The 26,488-nt window shown below is 39.4% G+C and overlaps 2 protein-coding genes across 48 annotated transcripts in view; one reads left to right on the top strand and one right to left on the bottom strand.

The window, feature by feature from the left end:
* Positions 1-22,275, bottom strand: part of C1H21orf91 (chromosome 1 C21orf91 homolog) — a 29,905-nt gene extending 7,630 nt beyond the window's left edge. For 2 of the 4 annotated variants that reach the window (XM_069550106.1, XM_069550116.1), the window contains exons 1-2: positions 21,939-22,275; positions 20,565-20,698 (exon numbers count right to left, since the gene is read on the bottom strand). In XM_069550106.1, the coding sequence (XP_069406207.1) occupies positions 20,565-20,691 (127 nt within the window). In that variant the 5' untranslated portion in view covers positions 20,692-20,698; positions 21,939-22,275. Of the gene's footprint in view, positions 1-20,564; positions 20,699-21,636 lie in introns of all 4 variants that reach the window. The other 2 variants (XM_069550086.1, XM_069550097.1) reach the window with 1 other exon arrangement.
* The window catches only part of LOC138418512 (uncharacterized), a 247,343-nt gene continuing 242,538 nt past the window's right edge, over positions 21,684-26,488 (top strand). For 42 of the 44 annotated variants that reach the window (XR_011248650.1, XR_011248640.1, XR_011248641.1 and 39 more), the window contains exons 1-2: positions 21,771-21,968; positions 22,773-22,905. The gene's annotated coding sequence lies outside the window, so the exon portion shown is untranslated. Of the gene's footprint in view, positions 21,969-22,767; positions 22,906-26,488 lie in introns of all 44 variants that reach the window. The other 2 variants (XR_011248663.1, XM_069549926.1) reach the window with 1 other exon arrangement.

Here is a 26,488-nt window from a genome sequence, read left to right as displayed (position 1 = left end):
TCTTAGTGATTTATATAACTTTTTGTTCTTCAGAAATAATTTTTTAACTTTTACTTAAATCCCCACCCAAATGAATGTTTGGAGCCCAGTAAACACACAATTACATGTATACTGGTAATCAGCTGAGATGAAAAGCAAGTCAGAGAACAACAATATTCAATTTACTGTGAATATATGTAAATGTAAATTTCAGAGTCAGACACTCAGGTGAAAAATCCCCTATAAAAGACAAAAAAGTGTCATGACAGGAAGTGTTTTGAATGTGGGAATATTTCTACTTAGATGTCTCATGTGCTTATTCACTCAGTCATGTCCAACTCTGTGATCTCAGGGACTGGAGCCTGCCAGGCTCCTCTGTCCATGGAATTCTCCAGGCAAGAATACTGGAGGGGGTTGCCATGCCCCTAGAGGTCCCAACTGCTCTTTACATTCACCCTGCCTCTTCCTCCATTCTTAAACCCACACCCAATCCTCCTCCTGAGTCTGGCACACCCAACTGCTCAAGGAAGAAACCTGGGTGTCCTCTTTGACCGTTCCTCCATGTGCCCCATCCTAGATGTTTTACTGTCCATCTTAATAGACTTCTTCCCCCTAAAATCTAGCATATTAAATATTCCTTCACCCCATTACCACTCCCACTATGTTATTTGGGTCTTCATCACCGTCCCCTCTCTAGTTCTTCCTTCCTCTAAGAAGCCTTTTCTAACCAGTTACATCTCAGCTAATGGCACCAGATTTTAAAATTGCTTCTTCACTGGCCTTTATCTCCTGCTAGAGGTAAATTCTGTGAGAAAGAGCACCATCTGTTTTATGTACATCCTTATTATCACAGTGCCTGGCACATAGCAAGTACTCAAGAAAAAGTCATTACATGAATAAAGGAAAATTAAAATTGTATTTAAAAAGCAAACCTAAAATTTATTACCAATTATTATTTGAGGTCTACTGCAATGAAGTTTTGCCCATCTGCAAGGTAACTAGGCTGTGCACCTTTGCAGGCTCTCAGAAGTTAACTGGGCTTCCCAGGTGGCATAGTGGTAAAGAATTCGCCTGCCAATGCAGGAGACCCAAGTTCAATTCCTGGGTTGGGAAGATCCCCTGGAGGAGGAAATGGCAACCCGCTCCAGTATTCTTGCCTGGGAAATCCCATGGATAGAGAAGCCTCGTGAGTTATAGTCCATGGGGTTACAAACAGTTGGATATGACTGAGTGAACACACACACACATACACACACACACACACAGAGAAGTTAAAGACATCACACACACACACACACACACACACACACACACACAGAAGTTAAAGACATCTTCCAGTGAAGTTACTCCTATGTTTGGTTTAATATGACATTAATCCCAAGAACTGATGAGTGGCACTGATATATAGAGATGCATTCCAGTGGCATCATTCAATCTGCCAAATAAAATCAGGAACTTCTACTCAATTACTTATTATATATATACATACTGTGAATATACAAGGCTGTTTTATGTAAACTGTAGCTCATTCATCCAGATCTGTATCTATACCTACTTTAGCTCAATTAAAAAAAAAAAATTAAAACCTGAATCAGTTTTAATGTTTAATTTGAAAATACTTGTCTTGTAAAGATAGTTTAAAATACCCAATTCAGGAAATTTAATATACTGACACTTCATATAATTTTTTACTAGAAAAGAATGTGAGTAGCCCACTCAATTTGTATCAACAATATATGTGTCATTTTATAAATTCCTGAAGTGATTTTTTTTACCTAATCAGTTAGAATTAATATAACCACTGCTATTATCAGAGATCCCAGTGAGTTTTCCAATTGACTTTATGAATTTTAATTGCATTTACAAGTGTTAACAGCTCTGAGCACTAATCTGTTTCTTCAGCAGGTTTTTAAAGGAAATGAATCTAAGTGCAATTAATGAGTTGGTACTTTTCAGAAACTGACTTACAAGTAATTTCCAAACCAGTTCCACAAAAACTGTACTACAGCTTCCTAATAAAACTTCTGAGGACCAATATAATTGACATCCTAAGTATTAGGAAAACTTTAAAACATATCACACAGATGGCTATGTAACTTTGGGTCTTGAGTTCCTGATTAGTAGAGAACCAAGACCTTACTTGGCAACCATAATTGACAATATTTTGGAAATTTATTTAGGTGGACATTTCTGTATGAACAGTGGTATTTTAAAAAATTAAAGCTGTTTCTATTCAATAGTTTTCTTTATAACGTCTTTCCCCACTTTCATTTCTGATTGTGTTATACCATTCTCACATACTTTGAAAACCCTCCCACTAACCCATCTGCCATGCTATCTCCATTTCTATTCTTTAAATTCTTTTCTAGGATCAATTTGTTTTAAGAAAACTTGGTTAAAGCCATAAAAGGGCAAAAGCCACTCAAATGTAGATCTTCTCCTTTGCCTATCATTGTCACCCTTTTAAAATAAAGATGTTTCCATGCATATATTTAATATGCTTATTGTAGTAACAGTTTGTCCTCTCACAAGATGATACTCCAAATGGCACTAAAAAACAGCCACAGAACCCCATACACTTAAGTTCTACGACATGTCCCATCACCTTCTGCTTTTCCCTTTTAGCCTCTTGAAGATCTTATTTATGAGTTGGTGGTAATTAGATAAGCAAAGCAATCTTTTCCTGCTGGTTCCCCAGCTGGTCCTATCAAACAGTACCATCTCTCAGCCGACTACACTTATTTTCACAGGTTCTCGACTCATCATCTGACTGCCATATGCATATTTACTCTGTCAATTAGTCTTCCTTCTGAATGTGACTGTTATATTTCATTTCTCAGTCAAAGGACTGGCTTCATATAATTTGGTATTCTATAGGTTGAGCAAATATAATACAACCAACTGTTGGATGCTGTAATACCTGTTATATCAGCAGGAGACTGGAAAGCTCTAAGGGAGTAAGCATTTCAAATTTTACTACAGCCTTAAAAAATAAAAATAAATAAAAAATTAGAGAACCGGCAGTACTGGTTTTCCAAATGGTCGGTTTGTGTGTTCTTTCTTAATTTTAAAGTAAGGCAAGATAATTTAGTTATGATTCAAGTTTCAGGTTAACAGGCTGTGAAGAAATTTTAAGCACACTGCCTCCAGACATAACCAACATTTGTGCAACAATTCACAGTACTGCTTCAAAATCTTTTTTTATGGAGGCTCACATTTGCCCAGCATAAAGAATTTTCCAAGAGTTAAGGTGTTTTCTTTTCATGATGATCTTATCCTGGTTGCTAGGAATGGGAGAACAAGCACCTACATGTTTATGTACATCTCTGTTGTTCAGTCATGACCGACTATTTGCGACCCCATGAACTGCAGCATGCCAGGCTTCCTTGTCCTTCACTATCTCCTTGCTCAAACTCATGTCCATTAAGTCAATGATGCCATCCAACCATCTCTCCTCTTGCCCTCAAATCTTTTCCAGCATCAAGGTCTTTTCCAATGAGTCAGCTCTTCGAATCAGGTGGCTAAAGTTTTGGAGCTTCATTCTTCCAATGAATATTCAGGACTTCTTTCCCTTTAGGATTGACTGCTTTGATCACTTTGCAGTCCAAGGGACTCTCGAGAGTGTTCTCTAGTACCGCAATTCGAAAGCATCAATTCTTCCGCGCTCAGCTTTCTTTATGGTTCAACTCTCACATCCATACGTGGCTACTGGAAAAATCATAGGTTTAACTATATAGACATTTGTCAGCAAAGTGACGTCTCTGGTTTTTATTTTTTGATATGCTGTCTAGGTTTGTCATAGCTTTTCTTTCAAGGAGCAAGTGTCTTTAATTCACGGTGGCAGTCACTGTCTGCAGTGATTGTGGAGCCCAAAAAAATAAAGTGTATGTATCGCTGTTTTCACTTTTTCAGTAAGTGTTAATTGTAAAGATGGGAGCAAACAGCTAAACTCTACTGAACTAAGAAGGAAAGGAAGGAGCTGTTATGCCTTTGTTTCTGAGGACCAAGTTCCCATTTCTGAAAAAAAGAATAGAGAAAAAGTTGGGGCTTCCCTGATGACTTAGATGGTAAAGAATCCACCTGCAATGCAGGAGACCCAGGTTTGATCCTTGGGTCACGAAGACGCCCTGGAAAAGGGAATGGCTACCCACTCCGGTATTCTTGTCTGGAGAATTCCATGGACAGAGGAACCTGGTGGGCTACAGTCCATGGGGTCGTAGAGAGTCAGATATGACTGAGTGACTAACACTCTTCACTTTTCTGGAAGTAGAGGTGGCATGCCCACAGCTTGAAGTCTGGATCCATACTGTAGCAAGTTCTGTTTAGCCTATAAATGTTTTTAAAAAATTTAGATTCACTTACAGTTTTCAATTTCTTGGTTTCCCTTAAAAACAAAATCAGAAGATCTGACAGCAAATGGCTAATAATGAGAAGCAGCTACTGCCTGAAAATTGGGCAACTGCTCTTCAACAGTCCTTACCTTTCCCTTTGGGAGTGTGCAGGTGCTTGTGACTTATCCAGCCGCAAGCACAGCCATGCTGGTTAGTGACTCTCACACTACACCGAGACTCTGTAATGACATAGGTCTGGATTGCTTCTGTGTAGGTAATGGCTGTCCCACTAATGGCTGGACACCCCAAGTGACCAGGCTCCTCTGCATTTGATGATCAAGCAGCAGCCAAGCCATGATTCAAGAGTGATCACCTTTAGATCTACTGCCAGTCACAGGAATGCAGTGGGAGGATGCTCAGACTGTCTACGCTCTTACTAACGAAAGGCAGGTTAGCCTGCAGGTGGGAAGGTGAGGATGAACAGTTGGGGCCCCTACTTCCTTAAATCCGCAACAGGACAGGCTTCTACCTCTTGGAAAATTTTATCAGTTGTCCTCCGTGCCTCAGGGGGCTCTGTGGTTAACAGTGCTCCATTCCCTCCCCCTCACATCACTTAAGAGCCTGTCATGTTCAAATACCCAACATACTGTTGAAAGGAACAGGGAATTGCTTATCTCTGCATTGGAAACAGATGGAATTATTGGAAACTGCACTAAGCCAATACACAGATGGGCTCAGCAACTTGCTTTTCCAAATTTTGAGAATCACTGCCTTAAAGAAAGATATACCAACAGGTGGTCTGTGGACAGCATATTTCAGTTTAGGAGATGTTTATGCCAAAGGTTTTTGTGTGTGCGAAGAGAAGGATTAAGCAGTTAGTCAAAGCAGCTTAATCCAATAAACGAATTATAAGGGCAAATGTCAATCAGCAAAGAGTTCAGAAGGTTGACGTTAAAAGATAAACCTCAACCTCAAATAACCAACGAAGCCACAGTAGAACTGAATTCTTGTAATGATGGATGTATAAACTGCAAATAATTTATCAAAAAGAAAACCTTTCTCAGTGAATTTTACTTTTTCATCATAACAGTTGGGAAACTGGAGAAACACACCTACATAACAACTGTTTATTACTAACTGGGTACAAAAAATAACAATCTACATTCAATCCTGCTCTTAAATTTAGTTACCTATTTTAATGAGAAAGGTCCAATAGAACTCTCTGTGATAGTGGACGTGTTCTCATTCTGTGCTATAAACAATACGATAGCCACTAGCCTTATGTGGCTACCAAGCATGTGAAATGTAGCGAGTATGACCAAGGAACTAAGGTTTTAATTTTAACTTTAATTAACTTAAATTTAAATCACTACATTGTGGCAAGGTTACCAAATTGGACAGGGGAACTTGTCTATAGATAACTGATGAAGCACAAGGGTATTTGGAAAAAGAATACGAATGGAAGTTATCCATCTTTAGGATATTAAGCTCATAGTAGCACAGAATATAAAAAGCTAAAACTGCTTTTCTAGCACATTAAAAATACTATGTTTAGACTATAACTGTTAAGTGGCACAAAGAATTAAAAGTTATAAAAACTTGCAGTAAATAACCCAGTTGACCTAAGTAATAACCCTCTACGTATTCCATTTTTCTAAGTAAAACCTTCCCCCAAATAGGCAAAGTTAAAAAGATACACATTACTTAAACAAAAGGTAAGTCTAGAAAAAAGGCATTCATAATAACACGGATGAACGAGGATAAACCATTATGACGAAATTTATGAGTTCAAAAGTAAGAAATGTGATAGCTATGTGAACTCTGCCCTTTATCTCCTAAATTGCCGTCTGCCTAGTTAAGGTTTTGCCTGATTTATTTTCTTACAAATAAGAAAAACAAAATAAAAGCTGTCCTGCAGTTATTTATAAAATGTCTGTTTTGTATCTCAACTTCTTTGCATATATCTGAATCACTGTTCCTGAAATTTTAGTTGACTATTCCTTATATAATGCTAAGCAGCATCTAATAGAGATTTACTAGCAAGTGAATTTGAAGTCATTTATAATTCAATTACTACTATAGGTAGTAAATGGTAAAAATTAAAGCTGATGGGAAAGCCATTTGATTAAACTAAAGATTTTTCAAAAAGGCAATAATTGATGAATCATACTGAAAAATGCTAAAAAAGAAAGATTGTGATTATGTACTATAATTGAATTACAGCATTTCTAGAGTGAAAGGAACTGTGATTTACAGAAAGGGTTTGGAGAGCTAGTGTCCAATAAAATCGTTCCATGATGAAATAGAGTTATAAAAATTACAGTCCAATGCAGTGCAACCTTTTTTATCCATTGATATGAAAAAGATGTTTCTGATAAATTAAAAACCAGTTATAAATGGTATATATAGCCTGATTTCATTTTAAAACACAATTTACTATGTATACATGCATATTCTACTGCAGAAAACAACTTATAAAACACCAAAAATATTAAGAGATTATTGGTAGATATGTGGGATTATAAATCTTAAAATTCTTTTTCCTTCCTGTATTTTGATTTTTCTGTAATAGTTTGCTTTTTCGATGAAATTAAAAAGAGATGAAAGGAGAGAAATTTCATTTCAATGGGAGAAAGAAAATCTTTCATCATTTAAATAGTGAAAATTTAAAATTTTTTAAAAAGCCTATAAAGAAATATTTTGGTTTGGCAGTGTGTCTTAGTGCAAGACAAATTAGGTTTTAAGTTATATACTGTATGTTCCAATGAACTAAGTAAAACAAAAAAATTATAATACTGGAATGATAAAAGATATACAGTCTTAAAATATCCCATTATTCTGAATATTTTTAAGGTTGAAAATTTCCTTAGGCTACAATGTATCTAGCAAAGGATTACTTTCAAATGAAAGATTCCCCTCCTCCGAAGTCAGATTATAACCACTGCATAGTTTTATCTGGAAATCCTTGTTGGAGACCCAAAGACTTCAAAGGCACTGAGGGAAAAAGACACTGACATGTGAACACAATTCGTACTGCTGGAAGAAACTGGGGAAAGGATTAGCTTTGGTTGTTGCTGTTTAATTGCTCAGTCTTGTCCAAGTCTTTGTGACGCTATGGACAGTAGCTGGCCAGGCTCCTCTGTCCAGGGCATTTCCCAGGCAAGAATACTGGAGTGGGTTGCCATTTCCTTCTCCAGGGGATCTTCCCAGGGATTGCACCCACGTCTTCTGCTTGGCAGGCAGATTCTTTTACCACTGAGCCACTAGGGCAGCTGCTACATGAGGGAAATTATGGGGGCTAGAGCAGAAAAATCTACTGAAAACCAAATCATAAGAAAGGTAAACTCAAGGGACTTCTCCAGTGGTCCAGGGACTAAGACTCTGCCCTCCCAATGCAGGGAGCCCAGGTTCTACCCCTGGTCAGGAAACTTGATCCCACATGTTGAAACTAAGAGTCTGCATGAAGGAACTAAGACCCAGTGTGGCCAAAACTGAGGATAAAGTCAGACTTCAATGTATGTAAAACACTGAATTATTTTGGCAGTGGAAGAGTTGTTCAATACACAAATGAGTCAGACTTATCTTTTCAGAAGACCTTCATCTTTTCAGATGAGATGAAAACAAAACACTTCTATATTTCAATTTAAATCAACATGAACAGCTGCACCACATGCTGCTGATATATTTACCAAAGAGCTCCTATACTTATTATCTTTTTGTGATCCTTGAAGCGGCCCTGTGAACACTGGCAACTATAATTTATCACCTCTATTTAATATCAATACACTTTAGGCAGTTGCATACTAGGAGGAAGGCGAAGTCAATTGTGTTTAAGACACAGGGAACTAAATAAACAAAGTATGGAAGTAAGAAAGAAATGGAGGAAACTAGAGGAAGGGAGAGACAGTGGGCATGGATAACTGGCTTGTAGAGTGCCTTTGAAGAGGTAATGAAGGTAGCCAGTTAAGTAGATACCTGGTCATGAAATGTCTCATGTGTCATGTTAGGGAGTTAACAGTCTAACCAGAAGAAAATGGTAAGGAATCAGTGAAGAGTTCTAAGAAAATTCATGGCATATCAGATTAGCACTTTAAAGACCCTTCTGGTGATACCGAGAGAATTAGGGGTGTAGGGTAGTGACGGGGAAGGGGGATCAAGTCTATAAACCTAAGCGGGTCTTGAGGTGGTAGTGTAAGACGGAATAAAGGCATACAGCTCGAAATGCAGAGCTTAGGTAAGACTTCAGCCACAACCCATCACCTCAACTGCACAACTTCACATGGAAAGTCCTGAAGAAACTGGAACCATTCATTCACAGGTTTTTCAAAGTTTGGTCCCGAGACCACCTGCTTAAGCGTCAGCTGGGATTCCTTTTAAAATGCAAATTCTGGGACTCAACTGTAGATCTATTGAAACACAATCTCTGGGGTATTGGACCTGGAATTCCATGTGAACTAAAGATGAAGGAAATAAAAACACATGTGTATATGGAAATAAGGAGATAAATTTAGTCTGAGAAACTTAAATTCAAGATACCTGTGCTGTCGTTCACTCAGTTGTGTCCGACTCTTTGCTATCCCATGGACTGCAACATGCCAGGCTTCCCTGTCCTTCACTATCTCCCGGAGTTTGCTCAAACTCATGTCCACTGAGTCGGTGATGCCATCCAACCATCTCATCCTCTGTCGCCCCCTTCTCTACCTGCCTTCAGTCTTTTCCAGCATCAGGCTCTTTACCAATGAGTTGGCTCTTCACATCAGGCCAAAGCATTGGAGCTTTAGATTCATCAGTCCTTCCAATGAATATTCAGGGTTGATTTCTTTTAGGATTGACTGGTTTGATCTCCTTGCTGAACAAGGGACTCTCAAGAATCTTCTCCAACACCACGGTTCAAGAGCATCAGTTCTTCAGCACTCAGCTTTCTTTATGGTTCAACTCTCACATTCATACATGACTACTGGAAAAACCATAGCTTTGACTATATGGACCTTTGTAGGCAAAGTAACGTCTCTGCTTTTTAATATGCTGTCTAGGTCTGTCACTGCTTTTCTGCCAAGGAGCAAGTGTCTTTTAGCATCTAAAACACCTGTAGAATATCTAAATGGAGAGGTCTAGAAGGTGGTTGGATAAATAGGTCTGGAATTTAAAAGAAAATTGGCCTATGATATGTTTATGGAGTTCTGTTAGCTTATAAAGGTATAGCTGAAGCTCATGCAGTGAAAGAAATAGCGAAATATGAGAAGAAAAGAAAAACAAGGACAGAATTCAACGAAACAGTAGTATTTCAGGGATCTGCAATAGCTAATGAACTGAAGAAGAAGAAAAGAGGGCAGAAATAAGAGGCCAGAGCTATTTTAAGAGAGAATCCAGGGAGCTGAGTGTTTCAAAAAAGAGGGAAATGTTAAATGTCAGATTTTGAAAATGGCAAGGACATGAAACTCTTTATTGTGTTGACAGCTAGGAAGTCACTGGTGAAAGTAAAAGAGGAGGCCAATTACAGGGGCACTGAAGAGGAAGTGGGGAGGAGGGACAGAGGAGACACTGAATGGACACTGCTCTTGTGAGAACTATAGCGTAAGCGACAGAAAGGAAAGATTTCTCCCTTGATTTTTTTTCTTATAAATATGGGAGACAGGAGCATTTCTGCCATTCTAATAATCTTTTTGGTCAATCTGTCAGGTTACGGAGCAGATAAGTGTAAGTATTCAAGATGATGTGTCAGTACACGATAAAACAAATGAAGGCAAGAATAAATGAACAGTGGGTGGTAGAAAAGAGAGACAGGGTGTAAGAAACATGAAATTAAAGTCTGCTTTAATTAGTCTCGACTGAGAATTGTGATATTTTAATTTCTTTCCTCAGATACTTATGACTGCTATTTCATTTGGTTAGTAAATACATTGGTAATCAAAAACTAAGTTTTCTTAAGAACTGTCTTATACATTACATAGGAATTATTATACCGTATTTGTTCTACTTTGTAGTATAAATACAGCCAAAATGTTGACTGACATTGAACTGAACTTGATTGTTGGCATGCTGAAATTATTCCAGTGAGTCAAAGTAACATGGTCAAGGTTATGAAGGATACTTTAATACCACCAGACTTCCTCTATGTGTGAACTGTTTTCACAACAGACTAGCAATTATCACTCACTAAATTCATGGCAATATTATTTAACCAGTTATCATGAGTTTTAGACATTGAGGATGTCATTCAAGTATATCTGAATAACACTCTGGTGGTTGGAAGGCGCTTTTACTATTAAATTTACTCTCCATTTCATGTAGAAAATGAACACTAAGTGTGAATTTTAAATAAGGTAATACATGGAAAAATATAACGGTGACTAAATTTATTCTTCATAAAAGGCAAATGACTCTATATTGCCTTCTAATACACCATATAACTTATTCTTGTTAACTGTATTATCCTTAGCTACCAAACAATTGCTGGCACATAGCAGTTGCTTAATTAATATTTACTGAATGAATGTGTATAAAAATCTCTATGAACATAGCTTTGACTCTGAGATTCAGATTTTCATGGGTGCCACAAACCATTATTTTGCCTTGCTGTTATACAGTTGAGACAGTAATGCCAAAAAGCTAACTGAAATAGATACACTAGTTTAAAATTATTTGTAAACAGACACTGTCTTCCCTTATTACAAACTATAAATCCAAGGCTCGGTGTTTAATGGGCTTATTCCCCTTATCAAAATCCTAATTGATGGTGTGCCAAACTGGATTAGAATGATTTAAATTCATTCTAACTAGAACTCTAAGTGACAGCATTTTGATAATTCTGCAATGTTACTTAGGCACTTGGATTTCAATTACTTGTTACATTTTCCATGTTAACACCTTATTTGAAATTCATGATTAGTGTTAGTATTCTTTAAAAGGTAGAAATTAAATTTAAGATGCTGCAAAAGTACCTTTGAACATCTAAAGTGCTATATGAAGTTATGCTGTCTTACCACCTGCTTCTTCTCTTTCTAGGAAGTATTTTGGGCTCACCTACTGAAGGAGATAGAGTGCAATTCCAGGATTGGTGTTGATAATTTTACTTTAGTTCGTACTGTCTGCCTCCACTTACTCAGAACTTATTCCCTCTCGAGAGGAATGCTAATCAGGCTAAGCATGTTAGCCTCTGTTACTTGAATGGCTGGAAGGATGGAGAGGAGTGTCAGAACATGCCTCATGATGAGCTGACACCTGTACGATTCCGGAGCAAAGGTCAGTCTACAGCTCAGCCTCCTCGTGTCTTCCGGGCAGCAAGACTGTCGTGTGTGTGTCTTCTTCCCAGTCCTTCCCTCTTCTCTGATGATCTAATCTACGTGCTGTGAAGACTACATTTTCTTGACAGACTACTTAGATTACAACCTATATGGAGACTGTATCATCCTACTCTCTTAGGTCATGAAAAATGTCTCCTTTTGGATATTCCACCAAATGTGTATTAATTAAACAGCATCACAAGTAGAAATAGCTTTTAAAAAGCAAGCACTTCTCGGGACCCAAATTTTGTTCCTTGCTTGAACATTAACATTGGTGTAATTCATCTGTAACTTTGCCTACAAGTTAGTATCTCTGAGATTTCTTTTTTTTTTTTTAATTTTTTAAATTTTAAAATCTTTAATTCTTACATGCATTCCCAAACATGAACCCCCCTCCCACCTCCCTCCCCATCTGAGATTTCTTAAGAGTTCATGTAATTTTCGTTGGAAGCAGAAATGATTTAGGCACTTGGACTTTTGGGATCAGGTTTGAACTTCCAAGCGGTGTGATTCTAGATTAGCCTCCCAGACTCTCTCCTTACTTCCCTCATTTATCAAATTGGGATAACCTACCACCTATCTCATATAGCTGTATTAAGAATGAAATAATGCATGTGGAACACAGAATAGCTGATAAATACCTATTATTTAGATAAGTCACTTACCTAAAAGCATAAATCCCTTAAGTATTTGACAGTTGGACTAGCTTCTCCAACCAGAGAGTCATTATTTCTTCCTAAGTAGAGAAATTTACCTTTGTCTTCTTTCTTCACAGGCAGTATTATTTTGTATGCAACAGAAAAATTATTTCTGGGCAGCTGATTTCTCTTTATCAGCTTTCTAGTAACAGTTATTATAAAATTATTTCAATCATGAAAAGTATATCCCTTTACTGAGGATAGATAATTTTGACCTAACAATTAAAAGATTTCCAATCTCGATTTAATTTGTTTCTGGATAACTCATAAAACATTTCTCTTCATCTCTGCCAACACACTGGGTGGAAATGAATAATGAATTTGAATCAGAATGTCATTTTTATCTATTGTAACAAATGCTTTATTTATAATCAAGATGCTTCTATTAATAAGATATGCAGGGTAGTATACTGTTTGTTTTCAACTTTAAATCACTGATTTAAAGAGCATACTTTTATCACAGACTTAACAAGCACTCCAGATCATCAAACACCTTGAAGGAGTCATCATCATGAGCAAACACCACTCTGCTGAGGTGTTCAGAATAATAAGATTTGCAGCATGTAAATGAATGTAGACACTCCCACTCTAAGCACAGTCCTGTTTAAGACTTATTGCTCTGTGGAGAAAAAAATACTATCTGTTTTCTATCCTCCTGATGGCAAAAAAATAACCAGATATCACTGTTAATATTATTTTCTACATTTTTCTTTTGAATATAATACAAAGTTCTATTAGTAAGAGTCACAAAGCTTTTAGGAGACTCTAGAAAGATCTCAGACAATTCTGTGGAAGGGCAGAAAAATAGCAGAAGAATTTCACTGTGGGCAAGATTAAGGGAAAAACAGAAAAAAAAAGTCCTCTATAGTCTCCTTTAGGCTAATTCACTCATCAATCAAAGATTTCAAATACTCATTCATAACTTCTGGCCAATCCCCATGGTACTGCTAATTATATACTAGTAAATAAAGGAGGCTCAAACTCAAGTCCTGATGGAGCTAGAAATGGAGGAGGGGGAACACAAAGAAACAAAGAAATAAACCAATAGTTACAGCAACAAATTATAGCAAGGGCCATGAAGAAAAGGGTGCTAGGAGGAAAAGAACACGGGGGTTGACAGTGGGGCTGGGGGGCAGGGAAGGCTGCTTTGAGAAGTATTAATAACTTTTTAAAAATTAGGGCAGGCAGGTTCTTGCTGTGGCACCATCTCTCAAGTATTTTAGCCAGGCATGTATGTCTTCACCTTTTCCATAGTTCACTTCCAACCCCAACATTTTTTGTTGCAGGGATGGAGGGGGAATTTGCTTATTTATTTATTCATTCATTTTGAAAAGAAATATACGCAGTATTTAGGATAATACTTTACCTTTAGACATGCAGTGTGAAGTACTTATGGGCTATACAAGTGAGGATGTCTACTGATTAGCTGCATATACAGATGTGTAGTTTAGGAGTGGGGAGAAACACTCTGAAGCTTCGTTCTGAGTATCAAGAGCAAATAAATCTAAGCACCACTGCTTACACTGCCAAGTATTCTTGGAACAAACGGCAACAACTGGAGTTCAGCCTTCTGAATTAGATTCTGGCACAATAATTTCAAGATTAAGAAATGAAAACACAAAATTGCTCTTACTGGTAACATTGAGAACCAGTATGACACAATGAACTTAGGTATCTTGCCAAGAAAACCCAACTAGTAAGTGGCAGAGTCAAGAGTCAAGGCCAGGTCTGAGTCCAGGGCCCAAAAGGAGCAAAAGGGGAGCAGTGGTAGATGTACCCAGCTGTAGAAAAGCAATCTTCCCTGGAAAGGTGAAAGAAAATTAGAGACACCAAGGGAACATTTCATGCAAATGTGGGCTCAATAAAGGAAAGAAATGGCATGGACCTAACAGAAGCAGAAGATATTAAGAAGACGTGGCAAGAATACACAGAAGAACTATACAAAAAAGATCTTCACAACCCAGATAATCACAATGGTGTGATCACTCACCTAGAGCCAGACATCCTGGAATGCAAAGTCAAGTGGGCCTTAGGAAGCATCACTATGAACAAAGCTAGTGGAGGTGATGGAATTCCAGTTGAGCTATTTCAAATGCTAAATGATGATGCTGTGAAAGTGCTGCACTCAATATACCAGCAAATTTGGAAAATTCAGAACTGACAGGACTGGAAAAGATCAGTTTTTACTCCAATCCCAAAGAAAGGCAATGCCAAAGAATACTCAAACTACTGCACAACTGCACTCATCTCACACACTAGTAAAGTAATGCTCAAAATTCTCCAAGCCAGGCTTCAACAGTATGTAAACCGAGAACTTCCAGATGTTCAAGCTGGATTTAGAAAAGGCAGAGGAAGCAGATATCCAATTGCCGATATCCGCTGGATTATCGAAAAACCAAGAGAGTTCCAGAAAAACATCTATTTCTGCTTTATTGACTATGCCAAAGCCTTTGACTGTGTGAACCACAACAAACTCTGAAAATATCTGAAAGAGATCAGAATACCAGATCAGCTGACCTGCCTCTTGAGAAATCTGTATGCAGGTCAGTAAGCAACAGTTAGAGCTGGACATGGAATGACACACTGGTTCCAAATCGGGAAAGGAGTATGTCAAGGCTGTATACTGTCACCCTGCTTATTTAACTTATATGCACAGTACATCAGGAGAAACACTGGGCTGGAGGAAGCACAAGATGGAATCAAGATTGCCAGGAGAAATATCAATAACCTCAGATATGCAGATGACACCACTCTTATGACAGACAGCAAAGAAGAACTAAAGAGCCTCTTGATGAAAGTGAAAGAGGAGAGTGAAAAAGCTGGCTTAAAACTCAACATTCAGAAAACTAAGATCATGGCATTTGGTCCCATTACTTCATGGCAAATAGATGGGGAAACAATGGAAACAGTGACTGATTTTATTTTTTTGGTCTCCAAAATCACTGCAGATGGTGACTGCAGCTATGAAATTAAAAGACACCATTCCTTGGGAGAAGAGTTATGACCAACCTAGATACCATAGTAAAAAGCCAAGACATTACTTTGCCAACAAAGGTCCGTCTAGTCAAGACTATGGTTTTTCACTCATGTATGGATGTGAGAGTTGGACTATAAAGAAAACTGAGTGCTGAAGAATTGATGCTTTTGAACTGTGGTTTTGAAGAAGACTCTTGAGAGTCCCTTGGACTGCAAGGAGATCCAACCAGTCCACCTGAAAGGAAATCAGTCCTGAATATTCATTGGAAGGACTGATGTTGAAACTCCCAATATTTTTGGCATCTGATGGGAAGAGCTGACTCATTTGAAAAGACCCTGATGCTGGGAAAGACTGAATGTGGGAGGAGAAGGGGACGACAGAGGGTGAGATGGTTGGATGGCATCACCGATTCAAGTTTGAGTAAACTCTGGGAGTTGGTGATGGACAAGGAGGACTGGTGTGCTGTGGTCTATGGGGTCGCAGAGTTGGACATGACTAAGGAACTGAACTGAACTGAACTGGAAAGGTGTGAGGAAGATGGAATTACCATGTTAGTGTACCAAGAAGAGAGGCTGGGAGAAAGCAGGGAGTTTTCCTAAATTTACAGTATCTAACATATGTATAATAAGCAGTAGCATTAACCATTATATTTTAATGTACTGAGATGGGTCAGAAACTTGAAAATTCTCATAGCTTTTGTGCAACAAGTTTATATGAGATCTGGCTGTATGCCTATCCTCAGAATACAATGCTTCCTTTGTAAAAATCCATTCCATTTCAAACTCCTGGGTTGGAAGAATCACCGGAGCTTTACTTGTTGGTCTTAGTTGTAGCTCAAATAGATGGTTTCAACATGGTAACCTTCAATTACTAGAAGGCCTCTCTATGGCTGATCTTGTTAGGTGAACAATCAATGTCTTTTGCCCCTTTCTTTGTAAAATACTGATTTTATTTGGAGTAGCTTCTCTTGAAAGGGCAGTGGAATGTATAACAAATTGTTAAGGAGGACTTTAGGAAAAGCTCCTTTATAGATTCAGGAGAGAAGGCTACTATGTACCTTTTGTCAGATGCCCCTTCTATTCTGTCTGAGAATAAGGAAGCAATGGCTGGAGTTCCAGCAGCCATCCTGGCTCATGAGATGACTGATGATGGCAAATATGTGTTAAAGAAAGTGGATTAGTAAAACAGAAGCAGCTTGAGTCTTTCTGATCATGGAGCTACCACACAGACTCCAGACTCCAGATTCAACTTCTTTTACTATGAGATATGTAAATATCCATTCTATATTATTTCATCATTATTATTTTGATTTTCTATTACATATAGCCAGACTTAATTTCTAATGGGTATATCTTTCCAACCAAAATTCATATATGATCTCAATTTTAAATTCATCCTAAACTTTAAAATTAGAAAGTTTGAAGTTAAAAAGAGAAAAAATTGGAAGTAACTAAAATGAGGCCATCATAAAATTAGGACAGGGAAAAGAATCTGGAACCTGGCTCCTCAGATATGGCTTGTTAGCTTACTAGATGTGGCTTAGCCTAGCTTTATCTTTTTAAAGAAATATTCCATAAAGTTATCACCAATTAAACCTATAATTTCACTTCCATCCCTCCTAACTCCTGTCCAAATAAAGAGGTTCTATCGTTAGAGCCATTTTAAAACTGCTCAAATTTATTCAAAGTGACGTTAAAAGGCAGTTAAAAAATTAATTCTTCATCTGTACTTCTAAGTATAAAGACAGCTAAGCTAAATTCAAAAGTCACATCAGGCTTTATATTTAAAAGTGCTCTTTTAGCTAATAGCAAGGCATGATGTTTGTCATTATGCAAAGCAAGAGAAAGAGGTTAATGCCAGATGGAGTTAGCAACATACAGCCTCCCTATCACAAGTAAAGTGGTGGGCCTTTACTCAAGTGGAAAGATGCTGATGTGTTAAAACCAAGACAAAGGGAAGAGCTGTTGACAGGCTTTGAGTAGTTAATAATCAGTCCTGACTTCCAAGCTAAATCAGGGATTTAATATGAGATTCAAAATGCTCCATGACTATTGGCCATGGGAACAATGTTTTGGTCAAAGACTCAGAGAATCGAGGAAAAATGAGATTAAAAGTAAGCACTGGGTTCACCAGTGCCTTAACTAAGAGAAAACATCTACAGACTTCTTGCTGGAAAGATTACTAAGGATCTCAATTTGGGCCTGTTTTTAAAAAAAGTTTCCAGAAGGTTCAACCAATTAGGGGAGAATGAAGTCTGAGATGGATTTTACAGTCTAGGATGGACTAGTAATTATTTGAAATGCTTACTTAATCAACTAGCAAGATCAACTCACACTGAAAACTTTGGCATAAGAGGAATTGATCACTGTCTTATAAAAAACTCCTCTTTACTGAATGAAAAGGAAGTCAATTATTAGAGGAGGAAGGTAAAAATATTAAGGGTTTCCCTAGAGGCTCAGACAGTAAAATATCTGCCTGCAATGCAGGAGACCTGGGTTCGAGCCTCGGTCAGGGTGAACACCTGGAGAAGGGAATGTCTGCCCACTCCAGTATTCTTGCCTGGAGAATCCCATGGACAGAGGAGCCTGGCAGGCTAGTCCACGGGGTCGCACAGAGTCAGACACCACTGAATGACTAACACATACATACACAAAAATACTAATTACTCGCACAGTATTTTGGCACAAAATGAAAACTGATACTATGAAGTAACAGACTGTAGCCCTGGATCTCCCCCACCCCCCATCTTTAGTTTCATTTCTGACTGTGCTATATTACAGCTGAGTTTCATGACTGGCTCCTGACTGCCCTGGGCTACCTTCTTCCCAGCCTTAATAGCCTAGGGAATGGTAGTCAGCAAAGAACTTTAGAAATATTTGAGTACCATGAACTATGATGCATATTAATGTATTTGATTATACATGCATAAAATGTTTATAGTGTCTTGGTGCCAAGGACAGGTCATAAGTATTAAGAAGTTTATGCATCTTTGTCCTACTCCTAGAAGTAGACAAGTAATTCCAATGGTGAATTATGTGTCCCTCCCCACCCCTTGCCCAAATCAATTTTCTTAAAGTGTATTTCTTAGGTTCTTGAAGTATATCACCTCTGGTTTCAAAGTATATAAAATGTAGGTAACTCAATTCTTTCTGAGTACTGCAAAGACATAGAAAAAAGGCAACTTAGAGCCATGCTCAGAATATGAAATCTTTCCTACAAGATTAGTTTATTTCTTTCTTCATTTTATAAATATATGTATGCATAGTTTTAAAAATCTGATTAGCTTAATTTTAATTTTATGCAAGCAACATTTGATTAGGCTAGTTTTGATTTGACATAAGCTATAATCCAGAAGGTGTAAGATATTAATATTTCTGTTTACTATGAATCTGTGGACTCAAAAAATTCCAAGAAAATTTTTAACTAGCCTCTTAGGTGAAAGATGAATAGAAGGCTTTAGAGGAAACTTGGCAGTTAGAAAGCTAAGAAACCAAGTGAGAGCAACATTACCACACTACAGAAAGGTTATACCAAAAGTAGGAAAGTTAAATGTCACACTTTTTAAAGCCCCACTTACTTATCAAACATTTATTGATTGGTACTGTGCTTAGAATTTGGTAGGGGACAAAAATGTTCAAAAACATTTTAAAAGTTGGCTGGCCGAATATCAAGGACAGCAATTAGGATTCAGGAAAATAGGTTTCTAATATTACCCCATCAACTAAAATAACTATTGACAGTAGATCAATGGAATTAAAAGGACATATACTAGAACTAGATTGCCAGGCTTCCATAGTTGAGCACTGTCATTCTTTGCTGAGCAACTTCAAAGTGCAGTTTCTAGGTCTTAAAGGTTAGGCTCCATCAACTTTAAAATGGATAACAGTAGCCATCACAGAGCTATTTTGAGTGGAATAACATAATCCACGTAAGGTGCTTAGTGCAGGGCCTGGCACAAAACAACAGCTTGCCCTCACCACCAGAGCAGCCCTCAACAGTCCCACCACCTGGCTGTCAGTTCTCCTCAATGTAAACACAACTTTGGGCTGAGTCATTTCCACTGCCTCTGTCCATCTAGAACCCACATTTTCAGTGGAAAAGAATATACAGGGCCAATATTGTTTTATGGAAGCCACAGAAAATCCATGTTCTTCCATAGACTGTCATGTTTAGCAACTACACTTCTGAGAGTACAATGGCAAAACTGTCACAACCAATATCTTAAATGGAAAATGAATGTCATATAATTAACTCTACATATTTTTAATAGTCTATTTATAGTTATAATTTTGACTTTTACTACAGAGCATCTAAATATATTAATTTGGTGCCTACAACAATTTCTGAAAAACAAGTCTTAGAGGAATCTCAAGGTAGATAATCCTATTTTTTTCAAATGGAAAGAACATTTGTTATCTCCTACTTAATAAACAGAACCAGTAAAGAATAAAAATTAATCTAAAGGTCTAACAAAATCTCTCTACTGGTATATTACAATTCAAAATTCAAATGGAAGGCAAACTTATTATCAGAAATATAAAGATCCTTTTTTGTGTGACATAAATATTTAAAAGAAATCAGAACTTATCAAGGTAACATCAAGATTAAGGAAACGTACCCCACATGTTTCTTGGAGGCAAACTACTGATATCCACAGACACATCTGCTGTGCACATTAGCTGTGCATCAACCTAAAAACTTTAATAATAGAGATTAAAAAAAAAAGTATTCGGAGAACTCATTTGTGTACTGTTAGAGATATTACTGAGACATTTTAAAAGCTTTTTTTAGTTTAAAAATTATTAAAGGTGTATATGATCATTGAAAAGTTATGTAAAAATTTAAAAATGTGCTTCAGATAATAAGAGCACTGGAGAAAAAATTACAGCTCACCTCAATTATGTACTAGCATGGTACGGCCAAAACAACAAAATTATATTTGCCTATCAATGTAAATGTTTGGTTATGTTAGTTCTTAATATTAAACCAAAACAAAACATACAGATCTGTTGAAATCTGACAACTCAATAAGCTCTCAAAACAGAAAAGTTTAGCAGTCAATACTCATTTTTATATTAGTAAAACTGAGTTAATACTGTGGGAGTGAAAAAAATAGTTGCTCTTAAATTCATAGCTGTGCTACCTTCAGTTTCATTTCCAGAAACCTTTAACAGATTTCCGCTTGGCACAATTTACAATCATTTAAGAAACTTTAGTTTTACCTTATAACCAGAGTTCAGCATGAAGTAGTTCTGTAAAGTTCCGGGCATAAAATGAATTTATCCTGTGTCCTTACCGTCAATATTTAGCTCAAAGCAAACGTGGCAGAAGGAGAGTGTTTCTTTGTCTGTTCCCAGTTTACAAACACTGCAGATGTTGTCATCATTCAAATCAATGCTTACAAACTGCTCCTCTTCGTTCATAATGCCCCTATTAAGAAACAGAAAAACAAAGTTACACAATTTAAAGTACTTGTCATCACGGCAATAATAGGAACTTCTAGGAAAGAGAAGGATGCTTTTCAGTTTATCTAAGGCAACAGCCGCACGAAACAAGCATCGCTACACTAATACTTTTACTGTCCAAGGACACAAAGCTAGTAAAAAAGTCCAGCCGCAAGTGACACTATGCCCAAGCGCCTTTTTTGGTCCTGTGTTGTATTTAGTTGAGGGGAGCTGATGAAGAACAATTTTCGGGTATTCTAGACCGCTTCCATCCCCGACCAGGCGCGGAAAGAGCTTAGCAGCGCGGCCTGTTCAGCTACCGGGGTCTGTCAACCTACTTAACGCTGTCGAAGGGAGGACGAGCGACGCGCTCGGGACACCGCTCTCCTTACTTCATTGTGGGAACCTTAGATGCGTCTCGCTAGCTCGGCGCGGCGAGGTCTGCTATTCCAGGTCCGCGGCAGGCAAAATGCACGTGGAAAAAGTGAACGCTAGGGAGGGGGTCCAGCCGTGTCCCCGGCATCCGCACGGAAGGTCGGGCAGCGGCTCAGCGGAGCGGCTCGGGCACGGCCGGAGGAGCCGGGATGGCCAAGCCCGGCCGGGGATTGGGGGCGGGCGGTGCTGGATCCCAGAGAGCCCGGCCGGCGGGAGCGTCGCGTCCTCTCGCCCCGCGGCTTCCTCCCACCCGGGGAGAAGGCGTTCGAGAGCTCCAGCAGCCGGTCCGTACGGACTCAGCGCTTCCCGCCCGGCCTCCGGCGTTTGGGGGCGCGCGCCCGCCCCTCAGGGTGCCGCGTCCTTCTCCCCGCCCGTCCGTCGGGGCGCCCCGCGCGCAACAAAGACGGGGGCCGCGGGGCTCAGAGGGCAAAGGCGGCGGGACCGCGGGGTCGGGAACCAGGGCGCGGGCTAGGGGAGCGGGAGCTTTACCGTCCGGGTTCGCGCGCCACCGAAGCCACCGCCGATCCGCGCGGCTCGGGCTCCTCACTATTGTTTCCGGCCGCAGCCGAGCAGCCAGCCCGCCCGGGCCCCGCCCCCTCCCGGAGGCCCCGCCCCCTCCCGCCGGTGCCATCCTTCCGAGGCTCTGGGGGAGAACGGTGGGGCGGCGCGGAGGGCGAAGCCGCGCGCTCGCTTGGCGGCCGCCAACCCCCGCAGCTCCCGGGCTGCATCGACGCCGTGGCCTCGGCTCGGATTTCCTCCTGATCCCGCGTCTCCTGGCCCGGATGTCTCACCGTTCGGTGTCTCACACGCCCCTCCTCGAGGCAAGTAGATACAGGAGTCCGTTATCACCTCCCCCTTTAGCGTAGGGGAAACTACTGCCTCCGGGCGGGGGCCGCGGGGGCCGCAAAGTGACGGGGCTGGGGGACACGGCCAGAGATACGCGGGGAGAACTTTGGGTGAAATCGCTAGACCGAGGCAAAATAGTATCGCTGAACTTTTGAGTTAGGTGCCGGTTGACGAGTTTAATGGGAGAAAAGTTTGTGTTTCAAGTTTTCGTCATTTAGGGGTAATTTCAACTCCAGAAGCTTTATTTTTAAGATTGTTGTAGAAATGGGGCTCCCCTCCCCTGTAATATGGCGCATTCCTAACACGCCCACGAGGATAATCCCGGAGCCCCACCTCTTATTTTAGGTTCCGCCCCTTTAGAAAACCGAGGTACTCAAGATCTCTTTTGCCCCTCTTTGGTTTCTGTTTGACATTCTTTCTTTTAAGGTTATGATTCATATAACACTTTGACTTACATTTTCTATTGTAAGACTCAAGCAACCGTTTAGAGAAGAGAAACCAGAAGAGTTCTTATTTTGCCTCCTAAAAATGACTAACCCAGATTATCTGTTGGTTAGAAACAGAGGTGGGGACTTGATCACAGGGGTTAGCTGTTATTTTCCAGAACATCATAAACACCTGTACTGTTTACACAGACAGGACTAGGTTGTCAGTCCACAGGTGACTGGGGGTAGGAATGGATTCCGTAGAACTTGCGAACTTCTAGACCAAACTGACGCTTAACTTAAACTATCAGTGCCCCAGAAAAGTGATCTGTATTTTTGCTACTTGAAGTATAGGAGGTGAGTCAGCAATATTGGCCTGATATCTTGTTAGAAGAAGAAGGGGACTACAGTGGATGAGATGGTTGGATGACATCACCGACTGGATGGACATGAGTTTGAGCAAGCTCGGAGAGTTGGTGATGGACAGGTAAGCCTGGCATGCTGCAGTCCATGGAGTCGCAGAGAGTCAGACACGACTGAGCAACTGAACTGACTGATCTTGTTAGAAATGTAGAATATAAAGTCTCACCCAAGACATCCTGAATCTGAACCTGCTTTTCACAAAACCTCGAGGTGATTAATGTACACATGAGAATTTGAGAAGCACTAATATAAACAGAAGGGCCTCCCAGGTGGTTCAGTGGTAAAGAATCTGCCTGCCTATGCAGCAGCTGGATCCCTGGGTTGGATCCCTGGCAACCCACTCTGGTATTCTTGCCTGGGAAATCCCATGGACAGAGGAGCCCAGTGGGCTGAAGTCCATGGGTTCTCAAGTCAGTGAGCCATAACTTAGCTGACTGAACAACAACAGATTAAAATAAAAAAGTCTTTGTGTTACCTATTTGAATTTCACATTTTATGTAAATATGACTGATATGTTTTACATCTTGGGTTCTACTCATTTTTTTTCAATGAAGTATTTTCTAAAATCAGTAACGATTTTCTTGGATCGAAGTTATTTTCATTTCTCAGTGTTCTCTCTCTGTAGCATTTTGCCTATCTACCTCTCCTTAAAACTTTTACCTTGTTTTTTATTTAAAAATTATTTTTAAAAGTCTACACTTTGGGGTTTAACTTAGAGAAATAAAACTTTCCCATTTTAAAAGTACAGTCCCTGAGTTTTGCCAAATGTATACAATAGCATGTCCACCACCCCAATCAAAATATAGAACATTTCCACAACCTTGAAATTCTCTATGCCCCTTCTCAGTCAAACCCCTACCCCCATCTGATCTAATTTATATCTCTAAAGATATGGTTTGCCTGCTCTAGAACTTTATATGCGTGAAAATAAACGGTGTGTATTCTTTTGTGATTGCCTTAAATGGTGTGTATTCTTTTATGATTGCCTTATTCAGCATATTTTTGAGATTCATGGTGCTGTTTTGTAATAGGAGTTCCTTTTTGTTGCTGAATAATATTCCACAATTTGTTCATCCATTCTGCCCTGTGCTCTATGATGACCTAGGGGGTTGGGATGCAGGGTGGGATGGGGATAGGAGGGAGGTTCAAGCAGGAGAGGAATAAATGTATATTTCTGGCTGATTCACATTATTGAATGGCAGAAATTAAAGACATTGTAAAGTAATTCTCCTCCAATTAAAAAAAGAAAAAAGACCGGACCCAAGCAGACAAGCCAGCTAGGAAATGGAACTTCAGTCTTAAAACTTCAGGGAACTGAATTCAGCCAAAAAACTGAATGGATTTGGATGTTCAATTCAATACCTGTCTGATGTCTTGATTTTAGCCTTGTGAGGTTCTAAATGGAAGGTTACAATTCCATTGTACCTAGACTTCTTACCTATGGAATTTAGAGATAGTAAATTGTATTATTGTAATCCATTAAATTTGTGTCAACTTGTTATGACAGCATTATAAAATGAATACATTTGAATATCCAGATTTTAAAAGAGTATTGGGCTTTATTTTGGGAGGCTGTTACTCTAGTAGCTTATTAAAATTTGTGAGCGTCTAGACTATCCTTTTGTAACTAGAGTCCAAGGGACTCTCAAGAGTCTTCTCCAACACCACATTTATGCTGAGTGCCAAAGCATTAATTCTTTGGCACTCAGCTTTCTTTATAGTCAACTCTCACATCCATACATGACCACTGGAAAAACCATAGCCTTGACCAGATGGATCTTTGTTGGCAAAGTAATGCCTCTGCTTTTGAATATGCTGTCTAGGTTGGTCATAACTTTTCTTCCAAGGAGTAAGTGTCTTTTAATTTCATGGCTGCAATCACCATCTACAGTGATGGAACCCCCCAAAATAAAGCCTGTCACTGTTTCCACTGTTTCCCCATCTATTTGCCATGAAGTGATGGGACCAGATGCCATGATCTTCGTTTTCTGAATGTTGAGCTTTAAGCCAACTTTTTCACTCTCCTCTTTCACTTTCATCAAGAGGCTCTTTAGTTCTTCTTTGCTTTCTGCCGTAAGGGTGGTATCATCTGCATATCTGAGGTTATTGATAATTCTCCCAGCAATCTTGATTCTAACTTGTGCTTCATCCAGCCCAGCATTTCTCATGATGTACTCTGCGTATAAGTTAAATAAGCAGGGTGACAATATACAGCCTTGACATACTCCTTTTCCTATTTAGAACCAGTCTGTTGTTCCATGTCTGGTTCTAATTGTTGCTTCCTGACTTGCATATAGATTTCTCAAGAGGCAGGTCAGGTGGTCTGGTATTCCTGTCTCTTTAAGAATTTTCCATAGTTTGTGGTGATCCACCAGTAGTTGTGTGTGGATGTGAGAGTTGGATTATAAAGAAAGCTGAGTGCCGCAGAATTAATGATTTTCAACTGTGTGGGAGAAGACTCTTGAGAGTCCCTTGGACTGCAAGGAGATCCAACCAGTTCATCCTAAAGAAGATCAGTCCTGGGTGTTCATTGGAAGGACTGATGTTGAAGCTGAAACTCCAGTACTTTGGCCACCTGAGGTGAAGAGCTGACTCATTTGAAAAGACCCTGATGCTGGGAAAGATTGAAGGCAGGAGAAGATGGGGATTACAGAGGATGAGATGGTTGGATGGCATCACTGACTCAATGGACATGAGTTTGGGTAAACTCTGGCAGTTGGTGATGGACAGGGAGGCCTGGTGTGCTGCGTTCAATGGGGTCGCAAAGAGTGGGACAGGACTGAGCGACTGAACTGAGCTGAACGAAACACAGTCGGAGGCTTTGGCATAGTCAATAAAGCAGAAGTAGATGTTTTTCTGGAACTCTTTTGCTTTTTCGATAATCCAGTGGATGTTGGCAATTTGATCTCTGGTTCCTCTCTCTTTCCTAAAACCAGCTTGAACATCTGGAAGTTCTCAGTTCATGTATTGTTGAAGTCTGGCTTGGAGAATTTTGAGCATTACTTTATTAACGTGTGAGATAGAGCAATTGCGTGGTAGTTTGAGCATTCTTTTTCATTGCCTTTCTTTGGGATTGGAATGAAAACTGACCTTTTCCAGTCCTGTGGCCACTGCTGAGTTTTCCAAATTTGCTGGCATATTGAGTGCAGCACTTTCACAGCATCATCTTTTAGGATTTTGAAATAACTCAACTGGAATTCCATCACCTCCATCCACTAGCTTTGTTCATGGTGATGCTTCCTGAGGTCGACTTGGCTTCGCATTCCAGGATATCTTGGCTCTAGGTGAGTGATCATACCATCGTGATTATCTGAGTCATGAAGATCTTTTTTGTATAGTTCTTCCACCTCTTCTTAATATCTTCTGCTTCTGTTAGGGCCATACCATTTCTGTCCTTTACTGAGTACATCTTTGCATTGATCCTCTATTTCTTTGCACTGATCCATGAGGAAGGCTTTCTTATCTCTCTTGCTATTATTTGGAACTCTGCATTCAAATGGATATATCTTTCCTTTTCTCCTTTGCTTTCACTTCTCTTCTTTTCACAGCTATTTATAAGGCCTTCTCAGACAGCCATTTTGCTTTTTTACATTTCTTTTTATTGGGGATGGTCTTGATCCCTGCCTCCTGTAGAATGCCGCGAACCT

The sequence above is a fragment of the Ovis canadensis genome, chromosome 1 (assembly GCF_042477335.2).
Source record: "Ovis canadensis isolate MfBH-ARS-UI-01 breed Bighorn chromosome 1, ARS-UI_OviCan_v2, whole genome shotgun sequence".
Classification (NCBI taxonomy): domain Eukaryota; kingdom Metazoa; phylum Chordata; class Mammalia; order Artiodactyla; family Bovidae; genus Ovis; species Ovis canadensis.
This window is presented reverse-complemented; position numbering and strand designations above follow the sequence as displayed.